The 22,255-nt window shown below is 43.3% G+C and overlaps 2 protein-coding genes across 4 annotated transcripts in view; both read left to right on the top strand.

Annotated features, from left to right (window-relative positions):
- PPT2 (palmitoyl-protein thioesterase 2) overlaps window positions 1–4,455 on the top strand; it is a 57,208-nt gene extending 52,753 nt beyond the window's left edge. For all 3 annotated transcript variants that reach the window (XM_077483524.1, XM_077483502.1, XM_077483513.1), the window contains one exon: window positions 14–4,455. In XM_077483524.1, the coding sequence (XP_077339650.1) occupies window positions 14–157 (144 nt within the window). In that variant the 3' untranslated portion in view covers window positions 158–4,455. The remainder of the gene's footprint in view (window positions 1–13) is intronic.
- An 8,987-nt stretch (window positions 4,456–13,442) lies between these two features.
- LOC143983594 (uncharacterized) overlaps window positions 13,443–22,255 on the top strand; it is a 55,761-nt gene continuing 46,948 nt past the window's right edge. Inside the window, exon 1 of the mRNA XM_077483445.1 lies at window positions 13,443–13,610. The gene's annotated coding sequence lies outside the window, so the exon portion shown is untranslated. The remainder of the gene's footprint in view (window positions 13,611–22,255) is intronic.

Raw genomic sequence — 22,255 nt, 5'->3', positions numbered from 1 at the left:
TTTTTGTCCCTAGGTATACGAGACTGATACATTTGGTCTCCGCACCCTGGATAAAAGAGGAGGGATCTCAATCTACTCCATCCCAGGAGTGGTTCACACAATGTGGCACTCCAACAAGACGGTCTATGAGGAATGCATCGAGAAGTGGCTCACGTAATGTCTCAGCGGTCTACGCCAGCTCATCACACATCTACCATGTACCTCCTCGAGGACTCCTCTCTGCCGCAGTTTGACTTGGACCTTCTGCACCTCAGTATCGAGCTTTCCAGTCCCGTCTCTTGTGCTGTGGTCAGCTGCAATCCTCTCTTGTCCTTTTTTTGAGAACCCATATGCCTTTCAACCAGCCCTTCACCTACAGGTCACATGACTTCATTTTCATGACTCAAGTGAAATGCGCCTTGCTCTACATTACCAGGACAGGGGGGTCTCATTTGCATTATCTAACAATCAATGGGCTATCTAGGGTACTTTATAACCCCCAAGACTTTTTCTGAAGGTAGATCATGTTCTGTTTATAACCTTTTATAGGAAACTGAATTTTTGGAAGCGATTTGCACTGTGGGAGGAGGGGGGTGGTCATTTCCGTATTACAACTGACAATTACCTATTCCTAAACAGGGATCCTCTACCTCCACACCTCAATCATCTGCTGTCAAAGAATGGGCTTATATTAGGTGCTTTTTAAAGTTCCTTCAGGCAAAAATCATGAATGCTCTCGCTCACCCCTTGTAATCCTAAAGGTACTCTTAGGCAGAAACGATCGTAAGTAATGGACCTTTCCAACTCTTTCTCTGACTGTATACATGAGCTAAGATCGAGATAATTGGACATTGAGTCAGTAGGACCCTATGGAAGACTAGGAATGCATGTGGAGATGTCTGCTAATATCTGGTTGCGTAAAGCGCTTATGGACATGAAGGAAAAGATTGAAAGTCTATTTATTAAAGGCCTCCGCTGCTGAAAACTGCTCATTCAATTTGGCGTGAGCAAAGCTGGGATAAAATTCCAACCAACCTATATCTCTTGCAGACTCAAGTGCTCAAGATTTCTCTGCAGTAATTAATGTCTCCACCCCGTACTGCTCTTGTTAATAAGTGGGAGACAGTCTTCCACTTATTAACAAGAGCGAGTCCCAAGGATTTCAATGCAAGAACAAGACAATTTCCTATGGTTTTAGTTCATAAACAAAACGCTGCTTTGATGTGTGCTGAGAAAAAGTGCACATTTTTATTCTTGCGCAGTGTGCTGCAGGACATAGAATTATATGGAAGTTTAAAAAAACGAAGGTACATAAACGATTGGGGGCGGCGCATGGATTCCAATGGGGGCTATTTCCTTGAAGCACCAATTACAGCCAGAGGCTCTAATAGGCTTCAATATAGGATGGGCTTGTGTCGCAGAGAGTGCACTCCGATCCCACCCAGGTGTGTTACAACAGCAAATGAATATTTGCTGTTGTAACACTTCTCCTCACGGCCAATCAGGAAGCAGGTTTTGACACCGGTCACCTGATTGATTGAAAGGACAGGCGATTCTATTGGACGCCTAGGAGGAGGAGGGGAGGAGAGGACTCAAATTCAAGCCGCTGCACCATGCTGCCAGCCACCTGCCATGGTGGGGTAAGTGCCGGCAAACAGGGGGATGGGTGCCGCTCAGGAGGGGGGGGGGGGAATGGGTGGTTGTTTGCAGTCCCCCTAAAAAAAAAAAACCCACCAGTCGTCACTGTGAGCAATCACTGCAATGTAAATATAATGCATTGTTGTGTAGATCAGTGTGCACACCACATAGGCATGCACACAATAGTGCACACTGTGGTGTGAATGAGCCTTAAAGGACACCATGTCCATGTTTTAAAAGATTTTTTCTCTCTGAGAGCATATTCCTCTCTGTCTCCCCTAATAGATCTAATAAAGATCCCTTCTGTATTCAAATGTGACATCTCCAAATCTGCCTAAGACAAGCCATAGATGATGCAGTTTTCTTTCCTGCAACCACAAGTCAGTGCTGATCGGGGATTTTCTCCCGCTGCGTTTTTGTGTTCTGCCAGCAGGGGGGAGGGTGGCTTCCACTCCCTGCTGGCAAAACACATTATGATTACTGCTGATGGCCATAGCCGCCATTAGGAATCTCATGCAAAAAACCTGACAGACAGGTTGTACTGAAGTCGATCATTGCCCATAGATGGGTCAAACCATGTGATTTCAATCCACCTATGGCCAGGTTTACATTTTGGAGAGCATAGGTTGTGTACAATCCATCTTATTGGAAGTAACAGTTTTAAAGAATAAATTGTAAAACAAATTAATTTTAATTAAAATTAAGTTAATTTTAAACAATTTTAAATTAGCAAAAATGTTAAATCAATTGTAAAATTTTTAAAAAGTAAAACTAACATTGGGTACATAGACATTTGCAGGTACAAGGAAGCTGTAGCGTAAAACAAGCAGTCCTGTGCTATGCGGTGAGGACCATTGTCCAATCAGGACTCACTTTCACAGTGAACAAGCAACTCTTCACTTGTTGCAGCCACACGTGGAATCGGAAGGCTTTTTTAATGAATGGTCATTTTTTCTGTGTCTAGGTACCTCTAATAAGATCTGCTTGAATTTATGTCATTGAAAATTTGGAATAGTGGCCATCTACACTTACATTTTTATCTAATCAATGTGCAATTTGATTAACCACTTCAATACCGGGCACTTTCTCCCCTTCCTGCCCAGACCAATTTTCAGCTTTCAGCGCTGTTGTGCGGTCATGCTACACTGTACTCAAACAAAATTTTCATCAGTTTGTTCCCGTAAATAGAGCTTTCTTTTGGTGGTATTTGATCACCTCTGGGATTTTTATTTTCTGCTAAACAAATGAAAAAAAAGACTGACATTTTTTGAATATATATATGTATATATATATATATATATATATATATATATATATATATTCAAAGTACATTTTCACCTTCACTGATGGGTCTGCACTGATAAGGCGGCACTGATGGACACCGATGAGGTGGCACTGATATGCAGCACTGATGGGTACACATAGGCAGCACTGAAAGGCAGCACTGATAGGGGGCATGGATGGGCACTGATGTACACTAATGGATGGTACTGATGGGCATCACTGGTTGGCGGGCATCCATTGTGAGTACTGATTGGCAGGCATTGGGGGCACTGATTATTATCCCTGGTGGCCATGGGTGGCATACCTGGTGGTCCAGTGTGGGCATCCTCTAGGGGACTGCGCTGATAATCAGCACAGACCCCCCCATCAGAGGAACAGCTTATCAGCTCTCCTCTATTCACATCTGACAGACATGAGTGAGGAAAAGCCGATCAACAGCTCTTCCTGTTTACACTGTGATCAGCCGTGATTGGACACGGCTGTTCACGTGGTAAAGAATCTCCGTCAAAGACTCTTTACCTAGATCGGAGTGACTGACAAACGCTATAACTTTTGGCAAACCAATCAATATACGCTTATTGCGATTTTACCAAAAATATGTAGAAAAATATGTATCAGCCTAAACTGATGAAGAAATAAAAAATTTTTTACTTTTTTTTTTTTGGGATATTTTTATAGTAAAATATATAGATTTTTTTTTTCAAAATTTTCGCTCTTCTTTTGGTTTATAGCACAAAAAATAAAAACCGCAGAGGTGATCAAATACCACCAAAAGAAAGCTCTATTTGTGGGGAAAAAAAGGAAATTTTTATTTGTGTACAGCATCGCACAACCGCGCAATTGACAATTAAAGCGACACAGTGTCGTATCGCAAGAAATGGCCTGGTCATTAAGGGAGCAAACCCTTCTGGTCTGTAAGTGGTTAAATGACACTCGAGGACTGAAAAATGATACAGCCGCTGTATATTTGGGCATGTCAGGAAAGTATTCATGCATACATGTTTTACGGTTCCCTAGTTGAAATGAAATCAAGCTGCCCCAAGGATACTGCACTTTGCACGGCAGCTTCGTGGGTTACCTGTTTATATGTGCGGAACATAAATGATTCCTTGTAATGCGATTGGCCATGTGGATCCAAGTACAATATGGCCGCCTTGAAGAACATACTCTAAAGAGCAGAGAATTTTAATGTAATGCCTTTTTCTTGCTGCAATGTAGGCCCTCATCAATGCAATGCCCTCTCCGCCCGCTCTCTGAAGCTGGAGAAGGGTCAGTGACTTATTCTTTTCTTATGTACGTTTTTAAATGCCCAGCAGAATTGTTTCTCGGCAGGACCGGACTGCTCAGGATGTGGGTATTTATGTATTTATACCTGTGGGATCCATATTGTTATACGGCACAGGAGCTGACGCTGTTGGATCTAAAGGACTATGTTGGCTGTGTCATGTCAAGGAGTTCACTGCCCACAATATTGTACTCATTTTCAGTGTTTTTTTTTTTCTTTGTTGCTTTTTAATTGCTGTTTGTTGTGTTCAATAAAACATTTCTGCATTACCTTGGCTGCACAGGATTTTATAGATTTGGATCATGTACAGCCGAATGCTTCATAAGCGCGGCTTTCAACCATGCTGGACTGATCTTGGTTGCCACGGCAACTAAAACGGCTCCCAGGAGAGTGGATTATGCACCCCTACTGAGAGCCGAGCCCAAAAAAAACCCAAAAAACGCATTGCTGGTCTTGATTGCAAATGTCAGGTCTCTTATCATGTTTCTGAAAGAACTGTCTATGTTGCCTCTAGCAACTGATTTTGTATTTTGTTCTTTCGTGCTGGTCAGTGAATAGCAGATTGTCTCTGTCTCTGTTAAAGTTTTACTAAACCCCGGACCCTGCATTCACTATATCGGGTCCCCCAAAGTACACAGAACATGGAAATTAGAGCTGCACGATTCTGGCCAAAAATGAGAATCACAATTTTTTTGCTTGGAATAAAAAGATCACGATTCTCATCACGTAAAATCTTTCACATTATACAAAAAAAATTGGGCTAACTTTACTGGTTCGTTTTTTTTTTTTTTTTTTTTTTAATTCATTAAAGTGTAATTTTTTTCCCCAAAAAATTGCATTTGAACGACTGCTGCGCAAATACAGTGTGACATAAAGAATTGCAACAACCACCATTTTATTCTCTAGGGTCCCTACTATAAAGTGTATATGTATGTATGTATGTATATATATATATATATATATATACACACACACACACACACACACACACACACACACACACACACACACACACACACACACACACACACACACACACACACAAAAAATATATATATATATATATATACAATGTGTTTGGGGGTTCTAAGTAATTTTCTAGCAAAAAAAAAAATTATTTTAACTTGAAACCAACAAATGTCAGAAAAAGATTTAGTACTTAAAGTGGGGTGCCCCTTAAAAAAAAAATTTATTAAAAGTCAGCAGCTACAAATACTGCAGCTACTGACTTGTAATAATCGGACACTTACCTGTGCCAGGGTCCAGCGATGCGGAGGAACGAAGCCCTGCTCCGCTCGGGGCCCTGGCATTCTTACTGTGGGCACCCGGCTGTGGCTTCACAGCCGGGCACCCACTGCGCATGTGGGGATATGTCGCGCAGTCATCTGAGACCTGTCGTGTGTCTCAGGTGACTGACTGCGCCCAGGGGAAGTGACGTCAGGTGCCCAGGCACTGAAGGAGGCAGACTAAGAGGGACACCCTAGCAACAGGCATTTAAAGGTGAGTTACATTTTTTTTTTTCCAATTTTTTTGGAATTTTAATTATATTTTTTTGGGGGGGGGGGGGGAACACCACTTTAAGTGGTTAAACTTTCCTCATTTACACACCAAAGTGTATTCCTTTGATCTAAAGGACAACTTGTTACAATGTTTATACTTAAGTTTCATTGCTAAAGAATGTTATGATTCTTGGCAGACTGCCCATTTTATTTTTCCTTTCTTTTGAGGCTGTTGGCTTTAGCAGAGAGAATTCTCTACATAGAAAGAATCGAGAAATAATTTTTTCAAGATCGCAATAACAATTCTTAATGATTAATCGTGCAGCTCTAATAGAAATGCAATTATTTTACTAAATATAAACTGCCTTTTCTCATCAGCAGTATTTAGCAATCTTATTACTTCTATCAGTGTCTGGTTAAAGCTTGTAGGAGGAGTTTTCATTCTGCTCCGACTGTCCTGTGAGGCTGCATGACCCCTGACATTCTGTCTGGACAGTACTGATTGGCCCTTTGATGATCACATGCAGCCTCACGTAAAAAAAAACTCTCGCAATAGACACCAAACTGAGCATGTGCAGAATGCCTCCAAAGCTCTGTTCTATCAGGAGATTGTTTGGGGACAGTAAAAGAAGGGGAGGATCAGCCTTTTTACACAATGCAGAGGATTAACCCCTTAGGTGCCACAGTGAGTATAACAAGCATGCTTTACTGGAGTGGTCATCAACCCTGTCCTCATGGCCCATTAACAGGCCAGGTATGCAAGATAACTGAAATACAGCACAGGTGATATCATTTGCTGCTCAGTGATTGCAGTATTCTAGTCTGCATCTCCCCAAGGTAATACTTAGAACCTGGCCTGTTAGTGGGTCCTGAGGACAGGGTTGATGACCACTGCTTTACTGCATATACAGACTGATTTTATTATTTATTTATTTGTCCCCTACCACCATGCTGCCGAGAAGTACCTTTCCTCTCTGTGTGGAAGCAGTGGTTTCTCTGCAGAGGTCTGACACACCCCTTTCTGAGTCAGAGCTAGAGCTCTCCAATCAGCAAAGTTCCTTCTCCTTGCTGTTTGGAGAGCTCTAGCAGTGCCTGCAATATATTAAAGCTGAAGTCCAGGTCTGATCTGTACAGTGGTACCTTGGATTAAGAGCATAATTTGTTCCAGAAGAATGCTTGGAATCCAAAGCACTTGTATATCAAAGTGAGTTTCCACATAGGAGTCAATGGGAACTCAGATAATTCGTTCCACAGTGACTTCTATTGTATGCAGTACCGCACGTGGCCAGAGATGGGGGAGGCGCCGGAGACACTCGGAAACACTCTGAGACCGCCCAGATGCACTCGGAGAGGCTCTGTGACACAAACGTTTTTTTTCTCTGAGTGGCTCCAAGTGTCATTGGCACCCCACACCTCTGGCCAGGGCCAAATGTGGTACTGCACACCCCAGAGGATTGAATCCTGCTCGTTTTGTGATACAACGCTCCCAAACCGAGTCAGGATTTTTGATGCGTTAGAAAAGCGAATATTCATTTGCTTATCTAACACTGAGTCCCCTCCCTGCCAATGAGGACGCGCAGGTCTGTTACCCATTTCTTGATTGGCTGAAAGGTCAGGCGATCCTATTGGACGCCTAAGACGCACAGCAGAAGCCGTCGTAATCTCAGAAGGGAAGAGGACACAGGAGACACTGCCAGATGCCTGCAGCAGCCTGTCTCCCTGCCCGACGTGGCCATCGATCCCCAATGTGCCTGTTGATCCCCGACGCCGATGGAGTAAGTGCTGGTGGACCAGCAGACGGCGGGGGGGGGGGGGGGTTGTTGGTGGTTTTTGTTTGTCATCCCCAAACAAAATAACCTTGAACCTAGCAGTCTCTAAATCCCTATTTCCCCGATGACTAAGAAAAAAAATATACATTTTTGTATTTACCGCAAAATCCATTACTTGGAGTTTATTGTGGGACACAGGTCCCACCCCTCCTTATCAATGACTATACTCTTGGTGCTGCTTTGCCAAAAATTGGGCATGCTGAGAGTAGGAGAGTGTTAGACTGGACTGGCCACAATTTTTTTTGGGCATTCCAATGTCTAATTCCACACTAAATAGCTGACAGGTCCACTTTAAAGCAAGGTTTGATGTAGCACTATGGTCTCTATTTATCTAAAAAAAACAGAGCTAAATTTCAATGTATGGTTTTGAATACATTACATTAAAATACATTAAACTTTAGTCAGAAAATAAAGTCTTGCTAGATCACATTAAAAATAAGTGCCTATACTGTTTAAAATACAGAAATTGACTATCTCACCCTGCTCTGCACGTGTTCAGTTGCTCTCTATTTTTCAGCACTGTGCTGAAAATGTAGAGGCCGATTTGCTGACAGCCTAAAGATTTACTGCTGCTCAGTGGCTCTGGGCTTCAGCAAAATGACAGAGTCCAGCAAGAAGAAACAGGAGCAATGCCAGAGGCAATTTACAGCGCACACTCATTTTAGTAGCGTAAATATTAATGTGGAATGTATGGTTATTGCTAAAAAATAACAAAAAAAAAAAAAAACACTTTTTATCACGTTGGTATGGGTAACGTCCACTTTAACACCTGTATCATCAGCTCCATCTAGCGGTCAAAATGCAGTATATTCTCTCCATGAGATATTTCAGAAAACTATACCTCATTTTGGGCACTAGATGGAGCTGATGAGACAGAAGTTAAGGTAGTAGAAGACATGGGGTGACATTTAGTTCAGCTTGCTCTAGTGCTTCTGACGTTTTTGCAACTAATGTTTTATAAATAGACCCCTATGTACCATATTATCACTTTTTTACCATATAAACAGATGATTAACTCCCTCTAGTGGCTATCTGTAGTTTACTGCAGCCACTCATTAGTCTGCCTACTAGTAGGCAATATTGAGACGGGGGAAGCAAAGTCACTATGCAAAACTACGCTACTGGACAGCAAGAAGAGCCTACATGTATGTAATCAACAAGTATGGGTATTTAAAAAAAGATACCAAGACCAAAACAAAATTGCTACTTGCTGCTCCATTTAATACCCCTAGGCCAAGCAGCACAAAATACTCCCTGGAATTAACAGAGTATCATAGGCCTGTTGGCAAAAAGTACCTGAATTTGTTGCAGAAGTCATGGTGGGGTCATAGTGGACACTCCATCCTTAGAGCAGCTCAGTAATGCTGGCTCACCGTTGCTCTCTGCCTGGCCACTGTGCCTGTCGCATAGGTGCAGCATCTAGGCCTAGGGAGTTGAGCTGTTGGGTGGACAGAGTCTGATAGGGATGCAGAGGGACTAGTTCCTCATCAGGTCTACCTCCCTTGTGATCGACAGTGGATGGAAGTGGGCAGGTTCCATGGTAACTAAACAGCCCAACAGCAGTTATGGAATCTGCCCACTGCCATCCTCTGATGGCCAGGAGATTTACATCACTGTCCAAATATGACTATGGCCATATTTAGCTAATTATGTCAACCAGCAGCCCTCCAGTATCCTCCCGGCCGGCAGTTGAATTTGGCCAGAGATACTTCATTAATTGCTGGGATACTGGCAGCTGCCAATGTCCCAGGATCTCACAACCCCTGAGCAGGAAGCTGTCGCATTCACGACAGCTTCCCTGACGTCTCACAGTATTCCAATTTAGAGTTGACCCAAATTACCGCTAGTATGCTTATATGCAAATTGGTGATGCCCCCTTCACACGAGAGGTCCTTCCTTTACATCAGAGGCCCCCATCACATGAGAGGTCCTTCCTTTACATCAGAAGCCCCATCACATGAGAGGTCCTTCCATTACATCAGAAGCCCCCATCACATGAGAGGTCCTTCCATTACATCAGAAGTCCCCATCACATGAGAGGTCCTTCCTATACATCAGAAGCCCCATCACATGAGAGGTCCTTCCTTTACATCAGAAGCCCCATCACATGAGAGGTCCTTCCATTACATCAGAAGCCCCATCACATGAGAGGTCCTTCCATTACATCAGAAGCCCCCATCACATGAGAGGTCCTTCCATTACATCAGAAGTCCCCATCACATGAGAGGTCCTTCCATTACATCAGAAGCCCCCATCACGTGAGAGGTCCTTCCTTTACATCTGAGGCCCCCATTACATGAGAGGTCCTTCCTTTACATCAGAGGCTCCCATCGCATGAGAGGTCCTTCCTTTACATCAGAAGCCCCCATCACATGAGAGGTCCTTCCTTTACATCAGAGGCCCCCATCACATGAGAGGTCCTTCCTTTACATCAGAAGCCCCCATCGCATCAGAGGTCCTTCCTTTACATCAGAAGCCCCCATCACATGAAATGTCCTTCCTTTACATCAGAGGCCCCCATCGCATGAGAGGTCCTTCCTTTGCATCAGAGGCCCCCATCACATGAGAGGTCCTTCCTTTACATCAGAAGCCCCCATCGCATCAGAGGTCCTTCCTTTACATCAGAAGCCCCCCATCACATGAGATGTCCTTCCTTTACATCAGAGGCCCCCATCACATGAGAGGTCCTTCCTTTACATCTGAGGCCCCCATCACATGAGAGGTCCTTCCTTTACATCAGAGGCCCCCATCACATGAGAGGTCCTTCCTTTACATCAGAGGCCCCCTTCACATGAGAGGTCCTTCCTTTACATCAGAGGCCCCCTTCACATGAGAGGTCCTTCCTTTACTTCAGAGTTTCTTCCTTTACATCAGAGTCCCCTTTTTACATCAAAGATCTCCCAATCAAATCAAAGGCTCCCCATCATTTCAGCAAGTCCCCATGACATCAGAGGTCCTCCATCATGTAATAGCCAGAAAATACAACCAGCACACCATGGATCTCCGGAGTGGGTCCTAAACTTCATTCAGCGATCACATTGTTACAACAGAAGCAACGTTTTGGAGCCTCGCAGGACCCCTTCATCAGTTATGCCGCTTACACACAGCCGAAATTTCCAATGGAAACAGTCCGATGGGAGCTTTTCATTGGATTTTCCGACTGTGTGTACGCCCATCGGTCTTTTTCTGTCGGCACTTCTGACGGTCTTTAGATTGAGAGCCTGTTCTTAATTTTTTCTACGGAAAACCTTTCTATCGGATTATTCGATCGTGTGTATGCAATTCCGACACGCAAAATTCAGACGCATGCTCGGAAGCTTTAAACTTCCCTTTTATAGTGCTGTCGAACGTGTTGTATATCGCAGTGTTATTGACCGTTGGAATTTGGTGTGACCGTGTGTAGGCAAGACAGTTTGAGTGAAATTCGGTCAGAATTCCGACGGGACAACCATCAAAGCTTTTTCCGACGAGAATTCTGATCGTGTGTACGCGGTATTACACCCCTTATGATGTAATAATATATTCGCTGAATTACATTTTGGACCCATTCTGGAGATCCATGATGTGCTGGTGATGTTTTCTCTTTCTTAATATCTACTGTTCCAGCCGGTGGGCGCTGCGCAGCACCCATTTACATACACAGTCATCTCTACAGGAACGCGTGCGTTGGGAATAGTGTGTTGCTATCGTGTAAAAAGTACCCTCATCACATCAGAGGTCACCTCTTCACACTGAGATTCTGAATGCTAAGGGTGGTCCTGCATGCCACCTGACCTGGATTAGAGTCATTCATTGCCATGGAGTGGATTAGCCTGTTGCCAACACCAAAGCAACAAATTACGCCATGTGTTCTAACCCTATAACGTCATTGGTTGTTATGTTGCTGGCGGTGTGCTCGCTGGCACCATGGCAACTCATGACGCTGATCCAGGGCAAACTGGGTCTTGTGCAGCACTGGGTAATCCAGAGAGCAGGGGGTCTCAATTTGTGACCTTGTCCCACGCTGCCCTCTGTACACCTGGATAAAAGGAGCCGGCAGAACGAGGACCCAAACCCCTCCATTTTCCTCTTGCAGTCGCCAAAAGGCTGAAAATGGAGGGGATTGGTTCCTCTACATACCGCCCCTCCCATCCACTTACAGCTGTGATTGGGCTCCTGTGCTCTTCTGGCCCCCCTTCAACCTGCCAAATCGCCTGACAAGTCGCTCCAATGTGAACAAGGGCTTATTGTCAAAGCTTAACCCCTTGGAGCCGGTGTTATGTCGGATAGTGCTCGCTAACGACAAGCACCCGAACCGCACTGCGCAATGCGCCATACTGAACTGCACGGCGCATTGAGACGACGCCTGCGCAGACAATAGGCGACATGACAATCTTATTGTCAGATTGTGCCTCGCGCTTGTGAAGGGCGGGTTTGGGTGTCAAAACCCGCCCTTCGCTAGATGAAACACGCCTCGGAAGCGTCCAGGAAGAATAGCATAAAACATTTCCTTTGCAGCACTGACCATCATCAGTTAAAAAATCTGCCCCTCACCTCAATGAAGATGCCCAAACCCGCCCTTCACCGAGCGCAAGGCACAATCTGACAATAACATTGTCCCGCCGGCTATTGTCTGCGCAGGCGCCGCGTCGCCGTCACAATAGCTGATCGTGAAATCAGCTGTTGTGCAGTTCCGTATGGCAATTGCGCAGTGTGGCTCGGGCACTATTCGATAGAACACCGGCTCACCGCTGGCCCTTTAAGGGGTTAAAATTGCCGGGAGGGGCTTATGGTCATGTAACCACTGTGATTGGCTTTCTCTGTGGTCACATGATCGTAAAACTCCAGATCGCAAGCAGTGTTCGGAAGGTTGCGGTTAGCTGCTGGTCACTGTGCTGGGAGTGCGCATGTTGCGCCCTCTCGGCACAGCTCTATTGCATGTAAATATGCTTGGTGCCAAGGCCTGCCTGCTGAGAGGCCACATATTTGCGCGTGCTCAGCGCCAACAGATTAATTGAAGAAGCTTAAGTTAAAAGCTGATTGGTTACTATGCACAGCTGTTCCAGTTCCTGTGTGCACCAGTTTTAGTAACTCCCCCCCCCCATAGCCGCAGCTGCAATAGCACAGCGATTTCAATGCTACATGCAGCGTTTGACAGGGGGCGCCACCCATCAAACTCTCCCATGTAAGGGACAGTTCACACCGCATGCAGTCCAGTGCATTTTTTTCTGGATCAAAAATGCATGGAAAGTAGGTTATATGGTGTTCAGTGGCATAGTTCACACCAGTGCGGTCAGTTGCAGTGCCAGAAAAAACAGCAGAACGCGTTGCATTTCTTCTGCACTGGAACGATGTAAAACGCATCAAAAACACAGTGGAACGCACCAAAAATGGACTGGAACACACACGTCCTTATTTAAGGTTAAGAAAAAAAAAGAGGGGGAAAACTGCACTGGACTACATCAAAAACACACTGGAAGGCGTCAAAAACACACATGCAGAAAAGCATCTGGAACGCATTCGGACTGCGTTTCTATGGTGTGAACTGCCCCTTGGTCTATGTGGCCGCACTGCAACTTTGAGCCAAACACAATGTAAAATTCATCGTCATTTGATATTAAAATACAAAGAAAAGTAAAAAAATAAATAAAAAGGTATCAGGAGGTGACCGGAATGTCTGCTAAACTTCACTGCCCTCTGAAAAGTGATCCACTGCACACTAGAAAGGGAGAAAGAACAGTTGCAATACAATTCAAGGCAAGAGGTTTAGAAGGGCCAATCTCATGCAAAAATAAATAATAATGACAGAGAAAGGCTGCAGGGTTTCCTCTAGAAATAAGACACGCTGTTCCTTTAAGAAGAGGCGTGGTTTTCTCACCTGTACGAGCACGCCCAAGGTAAATAATCCGGATGAAACCACTACAGGAAGAGGGGGGTGAGGTGTCTCTGGATTGTACCAAGTCAGGATAATCATTAGCCATCAGAAGAGCATTGCAGAGCCCAGAGGGTGACATGTCCCTCCTGTCCTGACTATAACCTGCTCTGTCACCTCCAGTCACACCTGCCATGGGCCACCATTAACCCTTCAAGGGACAGAAGATTCAGGAAGCAGCTCCAGTAAGTTGTAGGATTTTGTTACAATGTAATTGTATGTAAAGTTTGTTTATAGAGTGTACTGACTGTACTGTACACGGCATACATGGTGAATACGGACAGTTCTGTCCTTCTCCCCGACCAATGGCGGTCCACATACATCACAATTATAATATACAATTTTATATCTCAATTTACAAGTGTGTTCTCCTTTTAAATAAGATGAAATGCATTGTATCTGTGTGTGTGAAAGATCCAGCAAAATGTTGGTCACGTGATAAAAGCCCAAAGGCCCCTGGATTCACGTATCGCGGCGTGATTCTGTATACGTGATTTTAATTTTTTCGCCCCCTTACGGTATATTTCGCATCGTGCATAGTGCGTTCACACTTTGGTGTAGAGGGAACAAGCATTCCCGCTTGCGATTTTGGTTGCACAATTTGCATGCGATTTTTGCTTGTCGCCCAGAGGGAGGCTAATTCACTTCCTGGGCTGCCCTATTGCGAATTTGCTGGTGTGTTTTGCTTTTTTTTTTTTTTTTTCTCTTCGGGTAGCACCTTTTTAAAAACTCGCACAATGCAACGATTGTTGCAGAATCACATTGCGTCACTCAAAAAAAAAAAAAAAAAAAAAAAAAAAGCAATTGCATGTTCTGGTATGAATTTGGTACTGCAGGCAGAATCTTGCCGATTCTGTGCCGCAATTTCAAATTGCAAAATGTGAATGGGCTGCTCTATGTGCTTTTGTTGCTCAATGTGTTTTACACATGCAATTTGCTGCACAATAATTGTGGCAAAATCACACAATTTTTCAGGTGCCATTTAGGATGACTAGCAGCCAAACGCCTGTTGTGCACTTTGCCGCAATTCCTAATTGGCCAAATGTGAACGGAGCCTTTCCTCAAACTGTGAGATGCATTTATAGTGCAAGGTACCCGCCTTCCCCCTCGCCTTCCCCCTCCTTTTTTGTTTAACTATGGACTTGTTTATACTTGCAGTTGGGGGTGGTAAAACCCTGTGGTCATGCCAGTTTTTTACCACCCCTTATTTGCTCTCCCTCCTTCGCTGAGGAGGCAGCATCTGGGGTGGGCTGTGAACACATGACGCATGCCTTGTGGGTGCGGCAGGAATTTTAACCCCTGTCGTGCTCAGCATGCACTACCACCTGTTGAGTGCATGGGGCTGCGCTGTAGCTGCCCTGCAACTGTGCATGAAGCAAGTGCTTGCAGCTCGGATGTCTGGGTATTTAGGGGATAAAAGGGGCAGTGAGGAGGTGATGCAACACATCCTCATTACCTGTCATGATCTCTAAAGAGTGACCAGAACATGGATCACTTTTAAGAGAGCAAATTGGGTGTGAATGTGGCCCTAATCAAAGGGGAACCGCAGGCTACGCTCACAGGGACCCGCACAGTAAAACGCAGTGTTTTACCACCTGGGCAACTGACAGCGGGAGCTCCAGCAGGGAGATGTGCAATCCACATTTCAGTGCATCTTCCCCCCCCCCCCCCCCTTTTTATTTTTTTTTTGGGGGGGGCTGGTAAAAATGGGTGGCTGAGCTGGTGTGTTTCCGCACCAGTTCAGCCACCCATTTTTACCAGCTCCCAAAATTTTGCAAATGTAAGAATTTTTCTTCATAAATTTTGCCCAAATTCTATACTGCTACATATCTTTGGTAAAAATAACCCAAATCGGGGTATATTATTTGGTCTTTGTGAAAGTTAGAGTCCACAAGCTATGGTGCCAATCTCTGAAAATTGATCGCACCTGAAGTACTAATGGCCTATCTCATTTCTTGAGACTATAATATGCCAGGAAAGTACAAATACTCCCCAAATGTCCCCTTTTTGTAGACATTCCAAGGTATTTAGAAAGGGGCATGGTGAGTTTTTTGAAATTGCCATTTTTTTCCCCACAATTCTTTGTAAAATCCAAGGGGTTTTTTTTTCCACAGAGGCGTCCTATTATCAGGTTATTTCTCACACACAGCATATGCATACCGCAAATTACACCCCAAAATACAATTCTACTACTCCTCCTGAGTATGGCGATACCACATGTGTGAGACTTTTACACAGCATGGCCACATACAGAGGCCCAACATGCAGGGAGCACCTTCAGGCATTCTGGGGGCAAAATGTCAAATCTAATTTGACTACCTGTTACACTTTGAGGCACTGCAGTGGCATGGATGTGAACTGGTGTGAACTGATAAGCTGTGGATGGGGATGGCTAAGCATGGTTGAGCCACGAATGTGGATGGATGGATGACTATTGTTGAGGATGGATGGATGACTATTGTTGAGGATGGATGGATGACTATTGTTGAGGATGGATGGATGACTATTGTTGAGGATGGATGGATGACTATTGTTGAGGATGGATGGATGACTATTGTTGAGGATGGATGGATGGATGACTATTGTTGAGGATGGATGGATGGATGACTATTGTTGAGAATGGATGGATGGATGACTATTGTTGAGAATGGATGGATGGATGACTATTGTTGAGAATGGATGGATGGATGGATGACTATTGTTGAGAATGGATGGATGACTATTGTTGAGAATGGATGGATGGATGGATGGATGACTATTGTTGAGAATGGATGGATGGATGGATGGATGACTATTGTTGAGAATGGATGGATGGATGGATGGATGACTATTGTTGAGAATGGATGGATGGATGGATGGATGACTATTGTTGAGAATGGATGGATGGATGACTATTGTTGAGAATGGATGGATGGATGGATGGATGACTATTGTTGAGAATGGATGGATGGATGGATGGATGGATGGATGACTATTGTTGAGAATGGATGGATGACTATTGTTGAGAATGGATGGATGGATGACTATTGTTGAGAATGGATGGATGGATGACTATTGTTGAGAATGGATGGATGACTATTGTTGAGAATGGATGGATGGATGGATGACTATTGTTGAGAATGGATGGATGGATGGATGACTATTGTTGAGGATGGATGGATGACTATTGTTGAGAATGGATGGATGGATGGATGACTATTGTTGAGAATGGATGGATGACTATTGTTGAGAATGAATGGATGGATGGATGGATGACTATTGTTGAGAATGGATGGATGGATGGATGGATGGATGACTATTGTTGAGAATGGATGGATGGATGACTATTGTTGAGAATGGATGGATGGACGACTATTGTTGAGAATGAATGGATGGATGGACGACTATTGTTGAGAATGAATGGATGGATGGACGACTATTGTTGAGAATGAATGGATGGATGGACGACTATTGTTGAGAATGAATGGATGGATGGACGACTATTGTTGAGAATGAATGGATGGATGGACGACTATTGTTGAGAATGAATGGATGGATGGATGACTATTGTTGAGAATGAATGGATGGATGGATGACTATTGTTGAGAATGAATGGATGGATGGATGACTATTGTTGAGAATGAATGGATGGATGGATGACTATTGTTGAGAATGAATGGATGGATGGATGACTATTGTTGAGAATGAATGGATGGATGGATGACTATTGTTGAGAATGAATGGATGGATGGATGACTATTGTTGAGAATGAATGGATGGATGGATGACTATTGTTGAGAATGAATGGATGGATGGATGACTATTGTTGAGAATGAATGGATGGATGGATGACTATTGTTGAGAATGAATGGATGGATGGATGACTATTGTTGAGAATGAATGGATGGATGGATGACTATTGTTGAGAATGAATGGATGGATGGATGACTATTGTTGAGAATGAATGGATGGATGGATGACTATTGTTGAGAATGAATGGATGGATGGATGACTATTGTTGAGAATGAATGGATGGATGGATGACTATTGTTGAGAATGAATGGATGGATGGATGACTATTGTTGAGAATGGATGGATGACTATTGTTGAGAATGGATGGATGACTATTGTTGAGAATGGATGGATGGATGACTATTGTTGAGAATGGATGGATGGATGACTATTGTTGAGAATGGATGGATGGATGGATGACTATTGTTGAGAATGAATGGATGGATGGATGACTATTGTTGAGAATGAATGGATGGATGGATGACTATTGTTGAGAATGAATGGATGGATGGATGACTATTGTTGAGAATGAATGGATGGATGGATGACTATTGTTGAGAATGGATGACTATTGTTTGAGAATGGATGGATGACTATTGTTGAGAATGGATGGATGGATGACTATTGTTGAGAATGGATGGATGGATGACTATTGTTGAGAATGGATGGATGGATGGATGGATGGCTATTGTTGAGAATGGATGGATGGATGGATGGCTATTGTTGAGAATGGATGGATGACTATTGTTGAGAATGGATGGATGGATGACTATTGTTGAGAATGGATGGATGGATGGATGGATGACTATTGTTGAGAATGGATGGATGGATGACTATTGTTGAGACTGGATGGATGGATGGATGACTATTGTTGAGAATGGATGGATGGATGGATGACTATTGTTGAGAATGAATGGATGGATGGATGACTATTGTTGAGAATGAATGGATGGATGGATGACTATTGTTGAGAATGAATGGATGGATGGATGACTATTGTTGAGAATGGATGGATGGATGACTATTGTTTGAGAATGGATGGATGACTATTCTTGAGAATGGATGGATGGATGACTATTGTTGAGAATGGATGGATGGATGACTATTGTTGAGAATGGATGGATGGATGGATGGATGGCTATTGTTGAGAATGGATGGATGGATGGATGGCTATTGTTGAGAATGGATGGATGACTATTGTTGAGGATGGATGACTATTGTTGAGAATGGATGGATGGATGACTATTGTTGAGAATGGATGGATGGATGGATGGATGACTATTGTTGAGAATGGATGGATGGATGACTATTGTTGAGACTGGATGGATGGATGGATGACTATTGTTGAGAATGGATGGATGGATGGATGGATGACTATTGTTGAGAATGAATGGATGGATGGATGACTATTGTTGAGAATGAATGGATGGATGGATGACTATTGTTGAGAATGAATGGATGGATGGATGACTATTGTTGAGAATGAATGGATGGATGGATGACTATTGTTGAGAATGAATGGATGGATGGATGACTATTGTTGAGAATGAATGGATGGATGGATGACTATTGTTGAGAATGAATGGATGGATGGATGACTATTGTTGAGAATGGATGGATGACTATTGTTGAGAATGGATGGATGGATGACTATTGTTGAGAATGGATGGATGGATGACTATTGTTGAGAATGGATGGATGGATGACTATTGTTGAGAATGGATGGATGGATGACTATTGTTGAGAATGGATGGATGGATGACTATTGTTGAGAATGGATGGATGGATGACTATTGTTGAGAATGGATGGATGGATGGATGACTATTGTTGAGAATGGATGGATGGATGGCCGACTATTGTTGAGAATGAATGGATGGATGGATGACTATTGTTGAGAATGAATGGATGGATGGATGACTATTGTTGAGAATGAATGGATGGATGGATGACTATTGTTGAGAATGAATGGATGGATGGATGACTATTGTTGAGAATGAATGAATGGATGGATGGATGACTATTGTTGAGAATGAATGGATGGATGGATGACTATTGTTGAGAATGGATGGATGGATGACTATTGTTTGAGAATGGATGGATGACTATTGTTGAGAATGGATGGATGGATGACTATTGTTGAGAATGGATGGATGGATGACTATTGTTGAGAATGGATGGATGGATGGATGGATGGCTATTGTTGAGAATGGATGGATGGATGGCTATTGTTGAGAATGGATGGATGACTATTGTTGAGAATGGATGGATGGATGGATGACTATTGTTGAGAATGGATGGATGGATGGATGGATGACTATTGTTGAGAATGGATGGATGGATGGATGGATGGATGACTATTGTTGAGACTGGATGGATGGATGGATGACTATTGTTGAGAATGGATGGATGGATGGCTATTGTTGAGAATGGATGACTATTGTTGAGGATGGATGGATGGATGGATGGATGAGTAAGCTGATCGCTCTGTTGCCGTCTTTCGACTATGGCCCAGTCGGCAAGTGGTTAAATTATAGGTATTGGAATTTCCTTTCAAATTTGCCTGTTAGTGAACGTAACGAATGCGAATTTATCCAAAATAACGAATGCCGCAGTCAAAACAAATGGAAGAGAACGAATTAATAAATAATAATACGTTTTTATATTATTAATTTGTTAGTTCTATTCGTTTAGATCGGCATTCCCTATATCAGATAATTTGTAACTTCGCAATCGTTACGTTCACTAACAGCCAAATTTAAAAAGGAAGTGCCAATACTTAGAATTTATTAGTTAAGTTATTATTTATTTCAGATTTTGGAATTTTGTGGGTTTCCGAATTTTTGAATATTCAGAAAAATGTGTTAATTCGGATAGTAACGAATTTGCTGACATTCGTTAAAAAACAAATTGCACATGTCTAACAGAGCAGGTATGTATTAAGTGCCTGTTCACACTGGTGCGATGTTAGCCATCGCATGCAATTTGCACCCCATTGCTGTGCACATCACATGCAATGTCTGTGTGATGCGATTTGAGCCATACAAACTGTATGGCTGAAATTGCATCGCATTCGCACCAAAATGGTGCAGGACCCTTTTTTGTGGTCCGCACTGGAATTGGATTGCATGGTGTTCACACCCATGCTGCCCGATTCCTGCACCATTTTCACAGTTTGCACTGCGACCCGATCTGGGGATGTTAATACGTTTACATTGACACCCCCCGCGGTTTGCAGATCTCAGTGTGAACCATTGTGCGATGCGGGAATCTGCACCGAGTCGCAGGGTTTGCGGCATCGCACCAGTGTGAACCCAGCCTAAATGTATACTATATAAAGCGGAGCTTTTGTCTTTTTTTTTTTTCATCTTTCCATCTATTAAATCTCCTCCCCTTGTTGTTGTTTTAACTTTGGATAGTAAAAAATTTTTTTTTCTGCCAGTAAATACCTTATACAGCCCACTTCCTGTTTCTTGTCTGGTCATTAGCCTAGGCCAGTGATGGTGAACCTTGGCACTCCAGATGTTTTGGAACTACATTTCCCATGATGCTCATGCACTCTGCAGTGTAGTGGAGCATCATGGGAAATGTAGTTCCAAAACATCTGGGGTACCAAGGTTCGCCATCACTGACCTAGGCTAATGACATCCTGCACAGCTCTCTCTCACACTTCTGAGCGTTGGCCAGGAAGGGAGGGTGAGTCATAAGAAGAGGGCCAATGAGAGCTGCCGAGCTGGAGGTGTGTCTGTGTAAATCCAGGAAGTGAACAGGCAGTCGCTTCAGCTGCCCACATTTAAAATGAATGCAACCAGACTCAGTGGAGGGAGATTTCTGTAGCATATTTGGCAAGCACAGAATCACAGTATATATAAAATAATATGCAAAAGTGGTTGGAGGGAAGCTTCAGAATGGCAAAGATGTTTTTATTACAAATTATGTGAGCAGACTGCAGTTACTCATTAAAAAACAAAAACAAACAAAAAAAAAACTTTACAGCCAGTACAGACAGAAAGCCAGTTTTTGTTTTGTTTTTTAGGCGCTGTCAGTGAAGTCTGTTGGGGTCAAAACACGCAATGTTACCCCAAAAGACACCCCATGACTTCAAATGACACCAGGCTTGGTGTGAGCATCACCACTGACTATAAAGGAGATCCTAGTTTCCAGGCTTCTGCTAAGTTTACATATGCGGCGATCGTTGCTGCTGTTCTGAAAAGCGATTTTGTAGTGGATTGCTTTTCAGAGGTGTTTGACAGGTGGTGGGGACTGGGAGGCGGTATGTCACCTCTTCATTGCCAGTTTTTAACCTCTATGAATTGCTGGCAGGGGAGGGGGCTGCTGCAAAGCATTTTGGCTGCGGTATGTGTTCACCGTTGTTTGGCTGCCTTTGCAGCTTAAGGGGGGGGGGGGCAGAAAAAATGCAGTTCAACCACTTTTTTTTTTTTTACCCCCCCCCCCCCCCTCGAACTACAAGAGTAAATGAGCCCTTCAGCTTCATATCACACCCCAAACTGCTCTAGTATGAACGTGGCCAAAAAGAAAAGTATTTCAGACGTTTCATTCACTCTTTATCCATCATCAGGTGGCCATACACCATACAATCTCATTGCACAATCTCCTTTTTAGATTTGCCAAAGCTATATAAAAGGAGGATACACCTATCTATCTAATTTATTTGTATCCAATCAGCCAGGCCCTTGCACTACATAGTTGATGGTAGATCCAAAGGATATTGTACAATCCGATTGTATAGTGTATGGGGAGCTTTAAGCTGGATACACACTATCCAATTTTCTTTAGATTTACCAAAACCATAGACTATGAGGTCAAACCCTAAACGCTGTCAATTTGTATGCAATCAAGGCAGGCCCTTGTACTACATAGCTTGAAGGTAAATCTAAAGGAAATTGAACAACAAAAGTTGTACAGTGTGTATCCAGCTTTAGGAAGAATATTATTACAGCTTCATGTTAACATTTGGGAGGAGGTCCGATATCGAGTACATATCAATCCAATCACTAAGAGACACCATACACCTTATAATCTTTATACAATCAGATTTTC

Source organism: Lithobates pipiens, unplaced genomic scaffold (assembly GCF_037356315.1).
Source record: "Lithobates pipiens isolate NorthernLeopardFrog02 unplaced genomic scaffold, aLitPip1_a1.2 Scaffold_1, whole genome shotgun sequence".
In the NCBI taxonomy this organism is placed as follows: domain Eukaryota; kingdom Metazoa; phylum Chordata; class Amphibia; order Anura; family Ranidae; genus Lithobates; species Lithobates pipiens.
Note: the sequence above shows the minus strand (reverse complement) of the source record. Positions and strands in the feature narration are given on the sequence as shown.